The sequence below is a fragment of the Prionailurus bengalensis genome, chromosome C1 (assembly GCF_016509475.1).
Source record: "Prionailurus bengalensis isolate Pbe53 chromosome C1, Fcat_Pben_1.1_paternal_pri, whole genome shotgun sequence".
Taxonomy (NCBI): domain Eukaryota; kingdom Metazoa; phylum Chordata; class Mammalia; order Carnivora; family Felidae; genus Prionailurus; species Prionailurus bengalensis.
The window spans coordinates 77,595,729-77,617,698 of NC_057345.1; the positions used below are offsets into that span (position 1 = coordinate 77,595,729).

General features: G+C 35.8%; 1 protein-coding gene and 1 pseudogene across 4 annotated transcripts in view; one reads left to right on the forward strand and one right to left on the reverse strand.

Annotated features, from left to right (window-relative positions):
* Window positions 1–872: 872 nt before the first annotated feature.
* Window positions 873–3,287, forward strand: LOC122480760 (annotated as a pseudogene).
* Window positions 3,288–7,398: 4,111 nt separating this feature from the next.
* The window catches only part of HFM1 (helicase for meiosis 1), an 89,430-nt gene continuing 74,858 nt past the window's right edge, over window positions 7,399–21,970 (reverse strand). For 2 of the 4 annotated variants that reach the window (XM_043575546.1, XM_043575545.1), the window contains 5 exons: window positions 19,315–19,560; window positions 17,847–17,937; window positions 12,046–12,157; window positions 11,799–11,953; window positions 10,524–11,122 (listed from right to left, as the gene is read on the reverse strand). In XM_043575546.1, the coding sequence (XP_043431481.1) occupies window positions 11,053–11,122; window positions 11,799–11,953; window positions 12,046–12,157; window positions 17,847–17,937; window positions 19,315–19,560 (674 nt within the window). In that variant the 3' untranslated portion in view covers window positions 10,524–11,052. Of the gene's footprint in view, window positions 7,789–10,523; window positions 11,123–11,798; window positions 11,954–12,045; window positions 12,158–17,846; window positions 17,938–19,314; window positions 19,561–21,970 lie in introns of those variants that run through there. The other 2 variants (XM_043575549.1, XM_043575548.1) reach the window with 2 other exon arrangements.

Consider the following 21,970-nt stretch of genomic DNA (forward strand, 5'->3'; position numbering starts at 1 on the left):
AGGTTTTGACCCATCAGGTATTTTTCAAATTATTTTATCTCAAGTCTGGATCTTAGATTTGAAATTTTAAAATTCAAGGATTTGATAACCCTTCCTTGAGGAACATCTAATTTATAGTTTAGCTGCCTCAATGAAGGAGACAACAGGAAAAACAAAACAAAACAAAATAACAACAACATTGGTTAATATCTCAAAAATACATTAAAGTAGGGAAGGATATATGTTTTATCGTTCCCATCTAAAACTACTTTAAGTTTTAAATACTTTAACTTCCCATAATGAATAAGTCTTCCAACTAAAATATTTTTCTTTCATTAGAAACATGGGTTACTTTATACACTGATAATAAATTCTCAACTTTGTAATTTCCTTTCAGCCCAAATTGTACATTTTAATTACATACCATATATGCATGTAAATGATCCTGACTCCAATCTGTCAGATGCCCATGACTCGTTTCTTCAGTCCCTTTATTCCCTTCTTCTTCCAGAATCTGTCAACCTGTACTGTGATCTCTTGCTCCTTTCCAAAGTCACTCCATTCTCTAACTTTTTATAATCCACTATCTAAAAGAATGTGTAGCCTTCCTTTTCAAAGAGTTGACTATGTCTGCATGTTACCTCCATAAGAAGTCCAGACACTATAAATCTTTTGTAGAGTCTAGAAAAAAACATGTCGGTAATGTAATTTGATGGTGATAATATTAATTTTTTAAAAACATTGATAACTTTAGCAGCACCTGGGTGGCTCACTTGGTTAAACGTCTGACTTTTGATCTTAAGTCATGATCTCGCAGTTCATAGGATCGAGCCCCGTGTTGGGCGTCTGCAGTGACAGTGTGGAGCCTGCTTGGGATTCTCCCTCTCTCTCTAACACTGCTCCTCCCCTGCTCTTTTTCAAAATAAACAAACATTAAAAAAAAAAAAAAACACCTTGATAACTTTAAAAGGCCTATGTTTTTGTTGCATTTTGATCATTGTTACCTGGATCATCTATGGGTCCCTTGAAACATGACCTGCTCATATTCATCTTTCTAATATAGGTAGTATAAAACAGCTCCTCAATCACTATGTTCAATGAAAGAACCATAAGATATTTGGTCATTTTCAAACAGTGATGCATAGCAAGACCATTCTAATCTACAACACAATATACTAAAATTTATACATGTGCAATATTCCAAAACTATAAGTATAGCAATAGCTGTACTTCTATCTAAATTGTATTTAGAATTTAACTATTTTGCCTCATAGCTAGAAAAGAATTCCTTAATACATTTAGGGAAGAAGAGAGTGAAGTACATTTTACATTTATGATAAAAGATAAAAAGCTTACAAAAGTAAGTATGAGGTATAACCTCATTGCTTAAGAATAGGAATTAAAGTAGGAAAAGTATAAAGCCAACCTGGGTTCAATTCTGGTTCTGCCAAGGGCAAGTAATTCTACTACGGGTAAGTAATTTAGTATTTTAGTGGGCTGTTTTCTAGTGCTGTAAGTTGAAATTCTGAATTAGAATCTAAGGTTTGTTTTATTGTACCATTCAATTATTTCCCTATTTAAAAATGTATCAGATAACAACGGAAAGAAAAAATTAATTTTAAAAGTAAAATAAAACTTTTGTAGTGAATTAATCAGTAAAGGTGATTGTAGTAGTGGACTTTAGTGCCTTTTCTGGGCAGTGTAGTTCTGAAGCACATTAAAGGACAGGATCCCAGGGAGAGGAGAGTGTTACCAGTACAGGAGCAAAAGGATTGGATCAGTTGTCCTTGATTGAATCAGTTTGGTCCTGATTTTTCTCTATTTAAAGATTTAAGTATTGGAGCCATTGGAACAATGATTCAGCATCCTCAATGTTTTACGAGTTTTTTTTTTTTTTTGACATTGCCATTAATAATCAACCTGCTGGAAGAGTCGTCTTTGAATTTTTTTCTGATGTGTTCCCCCAAACATGGGATGAATTTCATTGTTTTTTTACAAGTGAAAAGGGGTCAGGGATATTCACTCAGGGGCCATTATAGGAGTTTTCTTTTTCACAGCATTGTCAAAGATATTATGGTTCAGGTGGTGACTTCAGTGAAGAAAATGGAGGATATTTTGAAGATGAGGATTTCATTGTTAAACACAAGAGAGAATCTCTCTTATAGTGAAAGAAGGAAGGATACAACGGTTCATAGTTCTTCCTAACAAAAACAGCTCCTCATTTAGATGGGTATCATGTTGTTTTCGGGGTAAATGACTTCTCTGCAAGAAGTTGTGTAAGAGAGAAAACCAGAAAACAGATGCAGTGAGCAAACCATTTGCTGAGGTAGACACTCAGTTGTGGAGGGCTAATTCCCAAACTAAAGAAAGAAAAAAACGCATAAATCCTCCTCCTCCTCCCTCCCCATCCAGTGACTCATATAGCTCAAGAGATTCTCAGTCCCATTCTGATTCTAAAAGTGCTTCTGAAAAGAAATTTTAAAATTTCTCTTAAATTTTCTTTAAAAAAAGAAAAAAAGAAACATAGGAAAAATGCCCCCCCCCCCACACACAATAGAAAGAAAAGAAAATCACATCTAGTGAAAGTGAGGCTGAAAATCTTAAAGCATAACACAAATGTATTGTTTATCCAGAAGAGTTCCCTCCTATACTTGAAAATTGATTCTTAATTAGAAAAAGTGCTCCCAGAGCTGATGGCAAAGAAAGGAGAGAGGAGAGAGAGAGAGAGAGAGAGAGAGAGAGAGAGATTGATCTACCTAACTTCCAGCCTACTTCACAGCAGAGGAGACTTTCAGTTACTAGGTCTGGCAATAAAATTAAAGGAATAGAACTACGACATTATCAAACTCCTTCCAGATCCAGTTCAAGGGATCGTTTCAGATATAGTGAGACTACTTCACAGTGGAGGCACGAGATTCAGAAAGCTCAAAGAATGAGGGTATCCAATGGTGAAAGATGAATCAAAGGAGCTTAAGAATGAGTTAGCTAAAACTGAAACAAAAGAAAATCAAAAAAGCCCAGTTGGAGTAAAAGAGAAAAATATAACTGACCATAGGCATGTGTCCAAGAGTCCAAACAGAAAGTAAAGAGGAAAAGAAAGTTTAAGACCATAAATCTAACAGCAAAGAGAGAGACATCAGAAGAAATTCAGAAAAAAAGATAATATAATAAAAACAAGGTGAAAAAGGGGCCAAATCTAAAAGAGGCAATAAGAGCAAACAGAAATCAGAGTTAAGAAAAGCATAATACAAAAAAAGAAAAAAAAACATAATACAAAGTATAATGGACATGAAGAAAAGAATATGGGGTCAAGGAGTAAAGGAAGGGATCATGAGAATGTTAAAGAAAAGTCAAAGTCTAAAGGAAAAGATCAGGAAAGGGGTAAAATTAAAGAGAAGTTTAAATAGAAATCAAAGAGCAAGTGAGCATGATCACAATAAAAGTGAGACAAAGAACAGATGCACATAGTCTAGAAGGGAACGTGATACAACCAAAGGCGAACAGTTACATGGTCATCACTCATCAACAGTTACTCCTCTGTCCTCACTCGTCCTGGGGCCTCAGCCCTCCTCCTAGTACCTCACTCTCATCAGGAAGGAATTGGGCTCCAACAAACACATAGGAGACAGGGTGCCCAGCAGGATTCTAAAAAAGAAAAGTAAGAGCTTTTCTTCTTTTTCCATAGTTGAGGTGTGGCTGAAATACAATAAAATGGTTCCATTTTTTCAACAAAAATTAATTCTACCAGCTACAAAAAAACTGTAAACCAGATGCCACTTCTTAATAGTTTAAGAAACATGTGACCTGGAGAATCAACTCAATTTTGTCACCCATAAAGTGAGGTTCTTTTATCTGACCCCAATATCAAAGGGATATTATGAGAAACATGTATACAGTATCTTTAAAGTGCTTGTGGTTGTCAGAGAAGAAAGTGGTGTACAGGGTAAAACTATAAAATAAAGCATCCCCAAAGGAAAACCAGTTACAATGGTAGAATGAGAGAAAGAAGCAGTAGGGCTGGAGTGGAAGGGTGCAATCTAGAAGCCCTGATAGAACTAGCAGCAGAAGCAAGGAGTCCCACAGATACAGAGAACAGGGTACAAGAGGGGAAGGTCATAAAGCAGAGAAAAGTAACATCAAGAAAAAAAGATAGGAGAAGGAGGAGAGGTTTATGGACCTCAGAGAGAGAAGAAAATCAAAGCAGAAACAACAAAAAATACAGAAACCAAGAAAGTTCACACTGGAAAGAAAATGCTGAAGGTCAGAAAAGAATGTATCTTTTTTTTTTTTTAATATTTATTTATTTTTGAGAGAGAGGGGAAGTGAGAGAGCGAGAATCCGAAGCAAGCTTCAGGCTCCTAGCTGTCAGCACAGAGCCCAACACAGGGCTCAGACCCACGAACAGAACCGTGAGATCATGGCCTGAGCCGAAGTCTCACTCTCAACCTACTGAGCCACCCAGGTGCCCTGAAAAGAATCTACTCTTAAAAACATCCTAACAGCCCAAATAATAACAGGGGGGAAAGGCTGATAGAGATCAAAGTCATTCTTAAAATGAGAACAAAGTAGGACAAAGAACTAAAGTTCTTCACATTGAAAAATAAGGACCATGCAAAGTCCATATCCTCAGTGGAAAAGGAAAACCAAAAATCAAAGGGTTAACAAAATGACCACGTACATGATAAAAATTAAAACTTTGATCATAAAAAAGTTGACTATGAGTCCAGCTCTAGAACACTTGAAGACAATAGTGGATGAGTGAGTTGTGGGAAGTTCATTTCCATTTTGTCTCAAATTTTAAGTTGTAGAGTCTTGCTGATAAATCTTTTTGTTGTCTTCCTCTTTTCATTGTTTTTGGTTTGTTTTATGTTTGTCCTTTTTTTTTTAATGTGGACTTCATCTGAGTTGATCTTTTGATAAATTGCAACCTGAATAATTTGTACTGCTAATATTTTAATAAACTTGAAATGAGAAAAAATATTGTAGTAAAATTCATTTAAATTTCAAAATTTTTAAAAATTTCTAAATGGTAAAAGGTTTATATTTCCAAACTGATCAATACAGAAACCCCAGAATAATGACTTTATTGTGTGTGTACTTTCTAAAGGATTGAAGCCACCTACTGTCATAAGGATGTGCTTCAATGGGCAAAATGCTAATATCAGCTGAATTTTCATTCCTTTTTTGATAAAAAAAAATTATAGTTGCAACATATATGAGTGCAGGTTTATGCACATTTTTCTAAATCTTTCAGAATAGTATGGGGTTTGGGTTTTTTTTTTGTTTCATTCTGTTTTGCTGAAATATGTAAGAAGTTTTAAGGCATACGTTAGTTTAGGGAAAGGTTTCTCAACTGAAATGTGAAAATAAGCAAGACAAAGACTGCTCTTTTGAATTATCGGCTTTTATTATGCTAATTAAAACAAAACTCTATAGAGCATCTAAGTGCCTCTCAAGCTACATAAAAAAAAATACCCAGTTGATGCATGGGAATTATAAAGATAATTTACACAGTTGGTGAAGAAAACAACCTATACTGAAAGGCAATTAAACAAGAGTGATATCACCATATTACATTTAAAATAGGAAATATATGTGCAGAAAACCAACTAATCATCATTACTCTTCTACTTGTCTTCTGGAATGGATTCTTTTAAAATTCTGATATTGCCTCCTTTCCTTTCCTTTCCACCTTAAATAAGTGCTTCTCACAATGTAATGTGCATGTAACCAAACCAGGATCTTGTTAAAATGCACATTCTGGTTCAGTAGTTCTGGAGTGAGGCCTGAGAACTTCTAACTCCAGCTCCAAGGAGTTTCTTCTATTACTGGTCTTTGGATCAGACATCGAGTGGCAAGGCCTTTAACTACTGGCAGCCAGGAAGTGACAAGCTAAAGGATAAGAAGTGCCAGTATTTTCCTTTCCTTTTGTTTGTTCCACTAACCAAAACCCACGTTGAAATTCTTAGATTATTTACATAATAAACTTACTAAACTTAGTTTAGTTTACTTCTCTTTGCCCTAACTTTCTCCTCACTGGTATCTTCTCTAGTCCCACGAAAGTAGAAGTTCTTAAATTAAAAAAAAATTTTTTTAAATGTTTATTTTTCAGAGAGAGAGAGAGAGAGGCAGAGTGTGAACAGGGGAGATACAGACAGAGACAGAGACACAGCATCTGAAGCAGGCTCCGGGCTCTGAGCTGTTAGCACAGAGCCCCACGTGGGGCTCGAACTCACACTGAGCCAAAGTCAGACACTCAACCGACTGAGCCACCCAGGCACCCCAAGAGGTTCTTTATATTGACACCTGTTCTGATGTAAGATGCCACAGGTGTTATCCATATAACCCCTAGGCTACAGGTCCTCAAGGAGTAGCTCCCTAACTATCCTTGATGAGGGTGTTTTCTAGAAATGGGGTCAAAGTAAAGAGACACTTTGTGTGACCCTACTAAGGAGTAAACTGTGAATTCAGCAATCATTTCTATCTGGTTTTGGAATGCATTATAATAGAATTTGAAGATTTATTTTTTAATGTGTATTTATTTAGAGAGAGATTGCACGTGTGCACATGATTTGGGGGGACCAGAGAGAGAGGAGAGCAAGAATTCCAAGCAGGTTCCATGGTGTCAGTATGGAACATGATGTGGGACTCGATCTCACAAATCATGAGATCATGACCTGAACCGAAATCAGACGCTTAACCAACTGAGTCACCCAGGTGCCCCAGATTTATTTTCTAATTACATTTTACTTAAGGTAATACTGAAATAGATATATATGCTCTGACCATAACATAACTAAGAATGCTGGTGAGGAGGGGACAGAGATAGAGCAATCTACCTGAAAGCATGAGGAAGTGTACATAGGCGGGAGGTCCAAGAGAAAATTTCTATGGATGATTCATCTATGGAAAGTCAAAGAGTTCATTTGTCAAGTCCTATGCAACTTACTGCAATTCAAATATGACAAATGAATGCAGATTTTCCTTGACTTACACTTACGATGAGGTTATATCCTGATGAACCCATTATAAGTAGAAAATACCATTAAGTCAAAAATGCATTTGGGGTGCTTGGGTGGCTCAGTCAGTTAAGTGTTGACTCTTTGATTTTGGCTCAGGTCATGATCTCACGGTTCATGGGTTCGAGCCCTGCACTGGAGCTCCACTGATAGTGTGGAGCCTGCTTGGGATTCTGTCTCTCCCTCTCTCTCTGTCCTTCCCCCGCTCACGCTCTGTCTCTCTCTTTCTCTATCTCTCAAAAAAATAAATAAAACATTTTTATTTTTTTTTTGAGAGAGAAAGAGAGAGCGCGCGCGCGCGCATGAGTGGGGGAGGGGCAAAAAGAGAGGGAGACACAGAATCTGAAGCAGGCTCCAGGCTCTGAGCTGTCAGTACAGCTGTCAGTGGGGCTCGAACTCACGAACCATGAAATCCTGACTTGAGCTGAAGCTGGATGCTTAACTGACTGAGGCACCCAGACGCCCCAATAAAACATCTTTTAAAAAACATTTAATACACCAAACATACTGAGCATCATTGCTTAGCCTAGCCTGTCTTAAACATGCTCAGAACAATTATATTAGCCTACAGTAGCACAAAATCATCTCACACAAAGCCTATCTCAGAGTGTTGAATATTTCACGTACTTTATTGAATACTGTACTGAAAGTAAAACAGTTTGGTTGCATGGGTACAAAATGGTTTGTCAGTGTATGGTTGTCTATCCTCATGGTCCTGTGGCTGACTGGGAGCTGCAGCTCCTTGCTCCTGCCCAACGTTGCCACAGAGTATCCTATGCATATCACCAGCCTGGGAAAAGATCAAAATTCACAGACCAAGTATGGTTTCTATTGAATGCATATCATTTTCACACCATCATAAAGTTAAAAAACTATGAGTCCAAACAGAAGGTGGGGACAGTCTGTTTGTATTATTTCACCCCTTCCCCATGGGCTATTTAAAGTACTGCTCAGTAGGGGCGCCTGGGTGGCTCAGTCAGTGAAGTGTCCGACTTTGGCTCAGGTCATGGTCTCACGGCTTGTGGGCTGCTTCAGGCTCTGTGCTGACAGCTCAGAGCCTGGAGCCTGCTTTGGATTCTGTCTCTCCCTGTCTTTCTGCCCTTGGCCCACTTGCATTCTCTCTCCTTCAAAAATAAATAAACTTGGAAAAATAATAATAATAAAATAAAGTACTGCTAAGGATATTTTTTAAGTATGAACAACTACCACTTACTAAGAACATACTATGCATCAGTCCCTAAACTAAGAGCGTCCTACACAGTGGCTTATTAAATTCTTGTTTCATACCTATGAGGTAGGAGCCATTATGCCAACACTGTGAGAAAAATACAGCCTGTTAAGGACTTTTTTAACTGAAAAAAAAAAAAAACAAAAGATGAAAAAATTGAATCCAACAAAGATTTTTGTGTAAAGCTCTGTTGTGTGGTTCATTGAAATATATTTAAACCGTGCGTTACAAAATGGAAACTGTAGGGTTATTCACTCATGGAAAGAATACCCAGTGACTAGACTCCTTTAAGAGATCAGTCTACTTCTTAAGAACTACTACACTTAACTTTCCAGGTAAACACTTGCACAAAATAAGGCATGTCTATGATAAAGCTGTTAATTTGCCATTTGTTTTACTTATGAAGTGAAACTACCCATGTGTTTCCAAAATTGGCTTGATAATAAAGAACAACCTGAAGTCTTGTTAAAACTATAGAATTCTCAGTCCCTTTCACCTGGCGATTCTGAAACAGGTAAGGTCTAGGAATTTTTATATTTAATATATTATCCATATGTTTCTTATGATCAGGCAAGTTTGGGAAACATTTCTCTGCTGAATTAAGCTCAGGTTTCTTAGCATTTAAAGTCCTCCACAGTCTGGCCTTAAGATACATTTCAAACACCTCCTACAACACTAACCTATGTTTAATATTACCTATTCATTATTCCCCAAATAGATATTTTCCTCCCTAGGAGCTTTGCTCAAGCTGTTTCCTCTGCCAGAATGTTCTTCTCTCATGTGTTTGTTCATCAAGATCATTTTCATCTTTTAAAGCTCAGCTCAAATTTTAACTCCTGTATAGGGGCGCCTGAGTGGCTCAGTCGGTTGAGCGTCCGACTTTGGCTCAGGTTATGATCTCACAGTCTGTGAGTTCAAGCCCCGTGTCAGGCTCTGTGCTGACAGCTCAGAGCCTGGAGCCTGCTTCGGATTCTGTGTTTCCCTCTCTCTCTGCCCCTCCCCTGCTCATGCTCTGTCTCTCTGTCAAAAATAAATAAACATTAAAAAAATTAAAAAAAAAATTAACTCCTGTATAAAGGCTTCCCTGACTCTATGGTCAGGATTATGTTCTCTCTCCTATGAACTCCCAGAGCTCTTTAAACCTCTATTGCAGTGTTTCTCAAGGTGCAATCCTTGGACCAGCAATATCAGCATTTATTTGGGCATTTGTTAGAAATGCACATTCTCAGGTCCCAGCCCAGACTTACTGAGTCAGAAACTCTGCGTATGGTGCCCTGTATTCTGTTTTCAAACAAACCCTCTAGATGACTGCAATGTACCCTGAAGCTTGAGAACCACTTCTCTAATGTATTCTGTATTTTATTATTGCATTACTATATGTCTTAGTTTCTCTCCCAGAATGTAAAGTAGGCTCCATGAGAGCAAAAACAGTATTTTCATCATTTGCTTCCTTTGCAGTATCAAGCAGAGTGCTTTTGCTTAGCAGATCATAATAAGTCTCGTTGAATTAAATTGCTATTTCTTTAGTGTCATAGTCTATGTATGCAAGATGAGCAGATTGCAGTGCACCAATTTTTCATTTTAATGGTGTTTAATAACCTTTAAAGGTTGTAGCATGATTGATTCAGATGCAGAAACATGCCAATTGTAAAGATGACTAAAATAAAGGAACTGGTTGCTCTTATTTTTCAACATGGTAATAAAGCTTCTTAGTTTTGTTTTAAGCTTTTTCTCTATGCTTAATATATGATGCCTCATAAATGTTTACCAATGATAATAACAACAATCTCATCTGGAAGTTTCTCTTCTCTACTTTTCTCATCTCTAAGGCTTTTATGCTTAAAGAAAAATTTGTAAAATTTCTTTTATTTATTTATTTATTTATTTATTTAGAGAGTGAGAGTGAGTGAGCTTGAGAGGGGGAGGGGCAGAGAGAGAGAGAGAGAATCCTAAGCAGGTTCTGCGCTGTCAGTGCAGAGCACAAGGTAGAGCTTGAACTCATTAACTGTGAGGTCATGATTTGAGCTGAAATCAAGAGTCGGACACTTGACCAACTAAACCACTCAGATGCCCCTAAATTCCTAAAATTTCTTAAGTGGGCTTCAACTTCACCTGTATCTATAAATAAATAGAATAATAAACTCTTCTTAGACTGCCTATACACCACTTATCAATAAATATCAATAAATTTGAGAGAAAATTCATGGGAAAATAACATGAAATAGTGTTTGCTAAAGGTCAACATAACAAAGTTTTAGGATTCACCATACTGGAAAACAAGCTAAAGGAAAACAATCTATGTTGATTAATGTTTCATTTATTATTATTTGAAGTTATATAACAACAGTTTCAGACAGCCATAGATTCTTAAAAATCTTTAGTAAAACAAAACAATATTGGTGAATAATCCATACAATAAACAGATTCAGTAACCTAGCATCATTTCTTTTCATAGAATACCTTTCTTCTTGTTGAGAAAATTAAGAATAATTTTTTTTGTTTTTTGTTTTTGAAGAAAAATTTTTAATTAGTTCCTGTCAAAATCCAATCAAGATGTATTTAATAACCAAATAATTGCTAAGAGCAACTTAATTTTCAGCTTACTGAAACAAACCCACTGTGAAAGTGCTTTTCATGAAGTTACAATAGGAAAATGAATCTGTCCAAATATTTTGTTGCAAATCAGTCAACAGAACTGATCAAATCCAAGAGAAAAAAAAAAACTGAACAATTATGAACTACCTTTAAAAAATAAAATGCTTGCTTTATAACTGGATGTCTTTATACTTTGTCTTATTAATATAAGATAAATTTTTTTGGTTTGTTTTACAAAATACCATCAAATATTCCCAGAAAAGACTTTATTTCCTCAGCTTCATCATCGGGATGATACCTACTGGGGGAGAAAGCAAATATAGAAATATATATAGATTGCTGAGAGGTAATATATCAAATGAACTTCAATATGCATAACCTTAAGAAGTCTGTTGGGGGGAAATCAGATTTCATAAACTGTGAGAAGTAGGGATCAAACATCTTAGGTATTTCTTTAAGCATTTAAAAAAGTAATATTTAATCAATATGTGAACAAGTCTGTAAACCTTGACTATTAAAGAGAGATAGAGAAATTGCTATAGTTAGCCATAGAAGTGACCAGTCATGGGGGCACTAATTTGACTTAATGTGCCTTTTCATCGAACCTGTACAATTGTGAAAAAGCTCCATGGCTAAAATACAACTTGAACTTTTGAAAAACTAGCAAATCTCATTTGGATTTTAGTAACTTTACACTTTACATTATCAACATGTTGTGTTCAAATCCTTAAAAAAAAAGTTTAGCAACAAAATATATTTTCATTAAAAGTATCAAACATATATTCTCAAAAACTAACATACTTAAAATTATGAATTGTCTTAAGGGTTTAGGTCACCAGGGGTATAACTTTTCAATGTCTTTAAGTAAATAAAATGTTTAGGTTATCTTTAAAATAAATCAAGGAAAAAGGAATGCTGAATTTCTTCACAGAAAGTTTTTATTGGTATAGTCTTGAAAGACTTTAAAGAATTCTTACCTGAAATCAATTTCCTTTTTACATTCATTGTTGCTAATAAAGAAATCCACTTTCTCAATAAAATGTGAAGAATTTGGTATTTTTTTAGAGTGAGTAAAGCACAGCTTTTCAATCTCTGGTGACAGACTCTGCTGTTTTCTTTCTTGTAAACAGACCTATATTTTGAGGAAAACAGAAAAAAAGGCAATCACTGAAAGTTTAACTCTTCAGGCAGAATTTAAAAGAAAAACAATGAAGTGCTTCTTACAATATCTGCATTTCCAGCTTGTGGAGGCAATTTTGTCATGGAGGATGCATCAAACTTGAACACAGGAGAATCTGATAAATAAATATCTGGCTTCTCATGTGATGAAACAACACTAAAAATCAAAATTAATTATTTTTAAAATATGGGAATAAGAGAAACAAACCATCTTAATTAGATCAATAGTGATTCTTTGGGGAAGATGATTATAGTCTGTCATATTTATTACAAAAAAAAAAGATGCTCTGTTTCTTAGACTCATGGAAAATCTGGTGTTATCTCCTTTCCTTTAGACAAAGTACCACTTTATATATATTTTTTTACTTTTTTTTTTGTTTTTTTTTTGAGAAAGAGGAAGAGTGTGAGCACAAGCAGGGGAGGGGCAGAGGGAGAGGGAGAGAGAGAATCTTAAGCAGGTTCCATGCTCAGGGCAGGGCTGGACGGAAGGCTTGATCTCACGACTGTGAAATCATGACCTGAGCAGAAATCAAGAGTTGGACGCTTAACTGACTGAGCCATCTAGGTGTCCCCCAATCTATATACATTTCAAATTAGATAAAAATACTATTTTTAAAAGGCTACAGAAGTAATCATTCAGTAATTTTCCTTAAAATTGGGTCTCATGCTTAATTTTCTATTACCTAGCAGTCTGTAAATCTTTTCTAAATCTCACTTGGCTCAACTTTTAATCTCCTTTCCCTGCTCTGGTCTCACTGTAGATAGACACCTTTATTTCTCTTCCAATCTAAAACTACACTAGGATTCACCTTCAATCTTCTGTATTAAATTTATTCATTAAAAAACATTTATTATTCACTACCATATGCTAGATATTGTACTAGGAGCTAGGTATGAAGAGGTAAACAAATCCTGAGGGAGTTATCATCTAGTAGAGGAGCAGACAATGAGTAAATAATAAATACACATAATTATAGATCCTGAAGTTATATGAAGGAAATTAATTAAGTAATATTAGAAGAAAAAGTGTGAAGACATAAACCCACTTTAAAAAGGTAGTCATGGGGCGCCTGGGTGGCGCAGTTGGTTAAGCGTCCGACTTCAGCCAGGTCACGATCTCGCGGTCCGGGAGTTCGAGCCCCGCGTCGGGCTCTGGGCTGATGGCTCAGAGCCTGGAGCCTGTTTCCAATTCTGTGTCTCCCTCTCTCTCTGCCCCTCCCCCGTTCATGCTCTGTCTCTCTCTGTCCCAAAAATAAATAAACGTTGAAAAAAAAAAAAAAAAAAAAAGGTAGTCATGAATGCATGTCTGAGGAGGTGACAATTTAAGATGACACTCAAAGGCTAAAATATGATAGCCATGTAAAGAGTAATAAACACCAGTTTGCATTCCTACCAAAAAAAAAAAAAAGAAAAAAAAAAAAGAGAGGGAGGGAGCCAAAACATAAGAGACTCTTAAAAACTGAAAACAAACTGAGGGTTGATGGGGGATGGGAGGGAGGGGAGGGTGGGTGAGGGGTACTGAGGAGGGCACCTGTTGGGATGAGCACCAGGTGTTGTATGGAAACCAATTTGACAATAAATTTCATATAAAGAAAAAAAAAGAGTAATAAGCAGTGGATATCGGTAGTAGAGAAGTACATGTATTGATAGGATGGAATCTTTTTGTTTTTGATCAAAAGCAAGGAATTAAAATAGTCAAAAAGGGTGCAAAAGGAAAAGCATGATTCCTTCCCACCCCAAATCCTCAGGTCCCACAGGCCTTCTTTCTAGTTCCAACTTATGGCACAATTTTTTCTTTAGAGGCTACTTGATAAGGATTCCCTTTTAAATCCACTTATTTTCTGTTCATCACTTTTAAACTCTCCCCAAATTATTTATAGCTTCTAAAAGTATGGCTCACCAAACTGTCTATGTGCTTTGTTATCTTCCTACTTTCTACCTATTTTTTGCTTCTCTACACCCACAGCTTTGTTCTACTTTGATGCTTCTAATCCATTTATTTTGTATGACTCAGAGTTAGAACCAATGAATGGAAATAGTAAGAAGACAAATTTTAGACAAATATTCTTAAAAGCTATTGAATGGTCTGAGAGATCCAAACATGGATCAGGCATGTTGAAGTGAATGAGCTCCTGGTCACTAGAGCTGTTTTAGTAGAGATGTCATGAATATCTATGGCAATGACGTTGGATGGTGATTCAAGTATCTTGCAGTGGAGAAACTAAATGATGCTTAAATTAAGCACACTTCAGCTCTGGAATTCTCTGAAATCTATGATTCTATGATGTTGATAAGTAAAATGACTAAATAAGAGCAAAAATACCAAGAGACACCACAAACTTCATATTTTTTTTAAACTAGGAGAAATAAATAATCCTTAAGTAAATTAGACCCTGAATAAAAAGTTGTCAGTATTTCTTTTGGGGAAAGTTTCGGCTGTGGCTATAATTACTCTCCATGACTTCTAGCCAAGTCCACTATCCAGATGCACTTCGCATTTCTGCAAAAATACTTCAAGTTGAAGTTTCTTTTTTTTCTTTTTACAATTTTTTAAAGTAGGCTCCACACCCAATGTGGGACTTGAACTCACAACTCTAAGATCACAAGTCTCATGCTCTACTGACTGACTGAGTCAGCCAGGTTCCCCCAAATTGAACATTTTTAAAATTACTATTTACTTTTACAAATGTCTGTGTGTCTTATATTCTCAGATTAACATCTTTGTGTACTCACTTGCCATGTATTTTTTCCCTCTTCCTCAACTACTGTAGTATGTGCTATCTATGAAATGTTTCAAAAATCTAACTACCTCTCAGTTCCCATCACCTCTGCTCTAGTTTAGGCCTTACCATAACCTGTCTTTTGTGCTGGCCACCATGCTTCTCATGGTCCCACCTTCTACAATTCAATCTCTCTCTATATATATATTATATCATATACCTATATCTCATCTACAAATAATTTTGTCTCATCAAATTGTTTATCCTGTGCATAAGTATCTTGGAAGGCTTCCTACTGCTTACTATGGAGACTAAAAACTAGACTATACCTGGAGTGGGGGTTGTTATAGATTATATCACATTTTTAAAAATTAGTTTTCAAAATTTAAGTCAGGAGATGTCACACCAAATTTTGGATACCTAGCTTTTTTTGAAAATCAGAATATTTGACAACACTAGATAGTCACTTCTTGCACAGCAACAACTGGCTGGACCTGAGTAGTGGTTGCTCCTTTTATTTATTTATTTATTTATTTTACTTTTTATTATTGAAATATAATTGACATACAATGTTATATTAAATTCAGGCATATAACTTACTGATTCATCAATTTTATACATTACTCAGTGCTCGCCACAGTAAGTGTATTACCATCTGTCACCATACAATGTCATTAGAATATTATTGACTATATTCCCTGTGCTGTACTTTTCATCTCTGTGACTTATTTGTTTTACCAGTGGAAATCTTGTACATCTTAATCCCCTTTATCTATTTTGTCATCCACCACCACACAACCATCAGTTTGTTCTCTGTATTTAAGAGTCTTGTTTTTGTGTTTGTTTGTTCATTTGCTTTGTTTTTGTAGATTTCACATCTAAGTGAAATCACATGATCTGACTTATTTCATTTAGCATAACACCCTAATGGTCTATCTATGTTGTTGTAAATGGAAAGATCTCATTCTTCTTTATGGACGAGTAATATTATAGATACAAATATATAAATATCTCATATCTTCTTTAGCCATTCATCGATACCCACAACTTGGGCTGCTTCCATATGTTGGCTATTGTAAATGCTGCTGCAAAAACACAGGGGTGCATTTTCTTTTTGAATTAGTGTTTTTTTCTCTGGGTAAATACCCAGCAGTCGAATTACTATAGTTCTATTCCTAATTTTTGAGGAATCTCCATACTGTTTTCCACAGTAGTTGCACCAATTTATATTCCCACCAACAGTGCACAAGAGTTCCCTTTTCTCTACCTCCTCACTTACTATTTCTTGTCTTTTTGATATCACCCATTCTAACTGGTGTGAAGTAATATCGCATGGTTTTGATTTGCATTTTCCTGATAATTAGTGATGTTGAGCATCTTTCCATGCGTCTGTCAGCCATCTGTATGTCTTCTTTGGAAAAATGTCTATTCAGGCCCTCTGCCCATTTTTTAAATCAAATTGGTTTTTTGGTGTGAGTTGCAAAAGTGTTTATATATTTTGGATATTAGCCCCTTATTGGATATATTATTTGCAAATATCTTCTCCCATTTAGTAGGTTGCCTTTTTGTTTTGCTCATGGTTTCCTTTGCTGTGCAAAAGCTTTTTATTTTGGCTTAGTCCCAATAGTTTATTTTTGTTATTGTTTCCCTTGCCTGAGGAAATATATCCATAAATATATTGCTAAAATTGATGTCAAAGAGATTATTGCCTGTGTATTCTTTTAGGAGTTTTATGGTTTCAAGTCTTATACTTAGGGCTTTAATCCATTTTGAGTTTATTTTGTATATGGTATAAAAAGTGGTTGTGTCTATTTTTTTGCCAGTACCATACCATTTTGATTAATATTTTTTGTAGTGTATCTTTTTTTAAGATTTTATTATTTAAAAATTTAAAAAAAAATTTTTTTTTTCAACGTTTATTTATTTTTGGGACAGAGAGAGACAGAGCATGAACGGGGGAGGGGCAGAGAGAGAGGGAGACACAGAATCAGAAACAGGCTCCAGGCTCTGAGCCATCAGCCCAGAGCCTGACGCGGGGCTCGAACTCCCGGACCGCGAGATCGTGACCTGGCTGAAGTCGGACGCTTAACCGACTGCGCCACCCAGGCGCCCCTAAAATTTTTTTTAATGTGTATTTATTTTTGAGAGACAGAGAGAGAGAGAGAGAGAGAGAGAGAGAGAGAGAGAGAGGGAGAGCATGAGTGGGGGAGGGGCAGAGAGAGAGAGAAACACAGAACATGAAGCAGGCTCCAGGCTCTGAGCTGTCAGCACAGAGCCCGACGCGGGGCTCGAACTCACAGAGTGTGAGATCATGACCCAAGCCAAAGTCGGATGCTTAACCAACTGAGCCACCCAGGTGCCCCATTTAAGATTTTAGTTTTAAGTAATCTCTACACCCAACGTGGGGCTCAAACTTACAAACCCAAGATCAAGAGTTGTATGCTCTACAGACTGAGCCAGCCAGGTGCCCCAGCTTTGTAGTATACCTTGAAATCTGTAATTGTGATATCTCTACAGTTGTGCCTTTTAGATGGGACACTCTGGTTGGCCTTGGCCTGCTACATCTTGAAGGTGGTTTCAGTTTGTGAGCCCTGACCTACTGGATATGGTAAAGTTATCTAAATATGGCATTTGAGGCTCTTTACAATCAGACCTCAGCACTCTCAGCCTCAATGCTGTGACCATACAGACAACACTTTATTGACCCTTGAGCATGAGATGCCTTTTCAAGCCGTATCCCTTCACACATGCTTCTTCTATCTGGAATGCCTTATCTTCCTCTTTTCTACCTGTCAAATTCCTACTATTTAGTTTTCAAGTCTTTTGAGAAGTGAAAATTCCTGCGCACCGGCCCTAGAGATCATGATATAGTAAGTCTAGTGTGGGGCCCAGGAATGTGTTTTGTTTTGTTTTTAGGAATGTGCACTTTTAATATATTTCAATACTTTTGAAGTAGTTGGTCTGTCAATAGATCTTTGAGAAACACAGCTCTAAGAGTAAGAAGGTTCAGGTTAGCTAATACCTTATAGCTTCTCTGACATCTAATGATTTGATCCCCATTCTCCAATTATATGTCAGGAGGATATATACTTGTAAAGTATTTCAAACCAAAATTCCAAAACTTGCCTTTTTGACATTTCTCCTTGGAATTTGCTCTTTGACTCTTGAAGGGATAGCTTACTTCCCTGGATACTTGAACTCAAAGTGTTTCTAAATCCTATGTAAAGAGATAACATTTTGAAGTAAAATGTCAGGAAACAGAAGAATGGATCTTTTCAGAAGTTCTACAAGGGCTGTCTCCAACAGATATGATCTGATTAAAGAAGGAATGAATACTTCTCACTAATCACATTTAATTTGCATAGAGAAATAAGGGAGCAAAGCTAAGGGAGTAAAACTATAAACACACGGGTTAGCTTATTAGTCACTATACTAAAAGGTCCCAAACCACTTTTACTTACTTACTTAACTCATGTAAATGATCAGTTTGAATTTCATTCTATATTTTCAATGGTCTGCATGTAGCTAAGTTCATTTAAAGTGCTATATACATGACATTTATTGAGACTGATTTTTCCAGTGTCAAAGCTATGCCCTCACAGGATTAAGCTACCTCAAAGAATCAGTACAAATTGCCTCTTAAATTGCAATACACATGACTATTAATTTTGAGGTAGGGACTAGTAGTTGTACAGCGATACAGGAAATTGTGCCTACTAACTCCACATCATATATTCTCCTGACCTATTTTGTGAACGTGGTCAAATCCTATTCCTTCTGGAAGGAATAATAGCTCTTTAGGCAATTCTTAGAGCCCTAAAACAATAATATTTTGGCTTCTAATTGCTTCCCTTAAGAAGATTTTTTTTTTAAAGAGCACTGGGGTGGGATACATTAAGAGGCAACTATAGTTCTGAAGGACTGATTTCCTTCTGTCAGCCATCAGTATCTCCATTTTGCTGTCTTCTCATATACTTACCAAGATTTTCATTTTCTGTTTTAGTGAGATAGAGTGAATCTGCCAGTAATTCAGAAAATTCAGTCCCATTATTTTGGGGTTATAAATGATTTAAATACAATATCCAATACAGAAGAAATTAATTTTTTCCTAATTTTGTTTACTTATACCTGAAAAAAAAATCAGTTATGTCTGCTAGAAATAAAAGGTGTCTTTCATTTTCCTGGCTAACAGATGAATACTTTTAAAAATGGAGTATTTTTTGTCCTTCACAAACATTAGCAGATTACGTGTGATCACAGAATTGAGAGCTGGATAGTGTGTTTTATAAGGGAAAATTCAATAAATAATCTGAATTTGAATAGCGTTTTTAACAATATAGGGGAGAAATAGAATAGAAAAAGCTCATGTGCTGCATCATTATCATGGAATAACCTTGACCTCTGTCCTTAGAGGAGGAAATGCAATTTATGGAAGGGTTACTTTTTCAGTTTCGCTAAAAATCATAATCTTAACAAACCAAAGCTAGTTAAGCAAGCGCATAAAAAAGACAAAGAAAATGAGTCCCAGAAACTGAACTGAAAAATATTCAAAGAATTTCTCACGAAATTATTTCATGCTAAGATACAATTTTACCTGATGTATTTGTCTTCTCAGTACCGGCTGAAAAATCAGTAACTTCTATTAAGTTCTCATCATCAAAATCATCCCAAACTTCATCTCCCAATTCAAAGTTCACATTCGGAACTTCTGAGAATGGAGAATTACTTTTATCCGCATCTGTCAAATTCTGGTTTCCAGATGCATTAACATGTCTGTTGAACAGTACTGTTTGAGGGGCTTTCTCATTTGAAGTTGTAGAAGAGTTCCATCTAGAAAAATCTGTCATGTGCATGTATAAAAGAGTATAGGTACTTTTTAAACCATTAACATCAGTTTCTATTGATATATCAAACACATCTTTCAACTACTAAACTGAGGTTTGAACAGTAGTTTTCAAAAGTATTGGGTCAAGCAATATTGTTGAATATTGTTTTCAACCAATTCTATTTACTGTAGTACATATATTGATAGTTGCACTAAATTGAATTTTCAATAGATTCTTTCAGACAGAATTAATTTTCCCTATTAATTTCTAGATGAGAATAGCCATACTCTAAAAATGAATAATTTCTAAAATGGTATTCCTCCCCCCAGCTCTTTTCCCTACAGGTGAATTTTGAATATTATTATGAGATATATTTACCCAAAATAGATCTTAATTTTCTCCTGCTAAAAAATCCTCAGTGTTATCTATTATTTATAGCCTGGGCTTAGAACCACACTACCTGGGTGAAAAATTCCACTTCTCTCACTGTATAATCTTAGACAAGTAATTTAAAGTCTCTGAGCCTAATTTCTCCTCTGCAAAATGGGAATTATAAAAGTACCTTTTTCATAAGATTGTTGTAGGGAATAAATGCCTTTACTCTTGCAGTTTTCCAAAGTAATTGTGCTAATAAATGTTTAATAAATTGCTTCTCAAAACATGTATGCATTTATATACATACATGTGTTTATTATATGTATTTATTATAGGTAAAAGATATGTAGCACATGATTTACAAATAATAATAAAATATATAACATGCATAATTATAAATTCCATATATCTGATTTTCACTGAATGTTTTCATTGAGTTTTGCCAAATTCTTACATCTATAACCAACCTATCATTACAATTAACAAATGAATACAGTTCTCACAAAAATGCTATTTAACATTCTTGTTGACTTTAGCAACTAAGATGAAAGTAAAATAACAAAGACAGAGGTTGGGACTTTACTCATTCATTCACTGACTTAGGCAACTTCTTCGCTAAATTAGACAATGGTTTTCAAATACTACAATATTCCTTCAATTTTTCATGGTATTCTCAATGTAATAGCTATGTACACAACATACTATTAAATTTAATCTGCATGATTTTTTTTTAATGTTTATTTATTTTTGAGAGAGCATGAGTGGAAAAGGGGCGGGGGTGGGGGGGTGGGGGACAGAGGATCCAAAGCGGGCTCTGCGCTGACAGCAATGAGCCCAATGTGGAGCTCACACTCACGTACCATGAGATCAGGAGCTGAGCCAAAGGTGGACACTCAACCAACTGAGCCACCTAGGTGCCTCTAATCTGTGCTATTAACATTTTATCCATCACTTTCATAAATCTAAACAAAACAATAAATCAAGTCCTAATTTGTAGTGTTTGCTGATTTCTATGGTATAAATACTCCCATTAAGATTAATTTCAAGCTTCCAATGTAATATCTCTAAAAGTAAAGTTGAGAAGAAATGCATAGTAGCACCCCATAATATAGTATTTCCACCATACAGATACAAATATAGAGGTAAATAATCTCAAGAACACAGAAAACAGTAATATATGGTAGAATATTAGTTCTGAATACAGTCTTTGTTTTTAGTATAACTTATTTAATTGAAATTTTATATAATTAAACTTTTAATAATGGCTGAACGATTCCCAAGAATAATCATCTCTCACAAGCCAGCACAAGTTTGCTCCAGTGCACTGAGTTTCCTTCACTTTTAAATATCCTCTACACTTTTCTTCACCTAGCCAAATCTTACATTATCTCTCAACTGTTCTACAACTCCAGTTCACATTTTTCTACTTCTGTTCATTGATATACATACACAATATAATACATACTAAAAATAGAAGTAGGCACAAAGTGCAATGAGAATGCAAAGGAAACAGGACTTAAACCTATAACAAAGTCAGAGGGGACACCTCTAAGAGGGTAAAATCTTAGAAGTTAATGTTGGAATTTGAGCTTGATAGAGTGGTGCCTGCAGAAATGGGCAAGAGGGGAAGGCAAGATACTCTGTGAGGGGAGAGCAACATGTGAAAGACACAGCAGTATGGGAGACCAGAGAATGTTTGGTAAACTATGTTTTCAGGATTTCTAGAGCACAAAGTAGAAGAAAAGGGCTCATTGAGACCACACAAGCATTTAAGTGCCAAATTATGTTGATGCTTAACTTCAATGTTAAGGAATTAATTTTTTTTTCCATATAGGCAATGGATAACTACTGAAGATATTTTAGCAAGAGGTTTACGTGATGGGAGATGCCTGTTAGATCATTCAGAATAGTTACAGATGGAATGATAATGAGACTGAAAGCAAAGAGAAAAGTAAGACATATTACAATGGGGAAGACATTGAATGTCTAAGCTAGAGTATCAGCAGAAGGGAGAGAGAAGAAGAACAGATATGAGAGATGTTTAGGAGA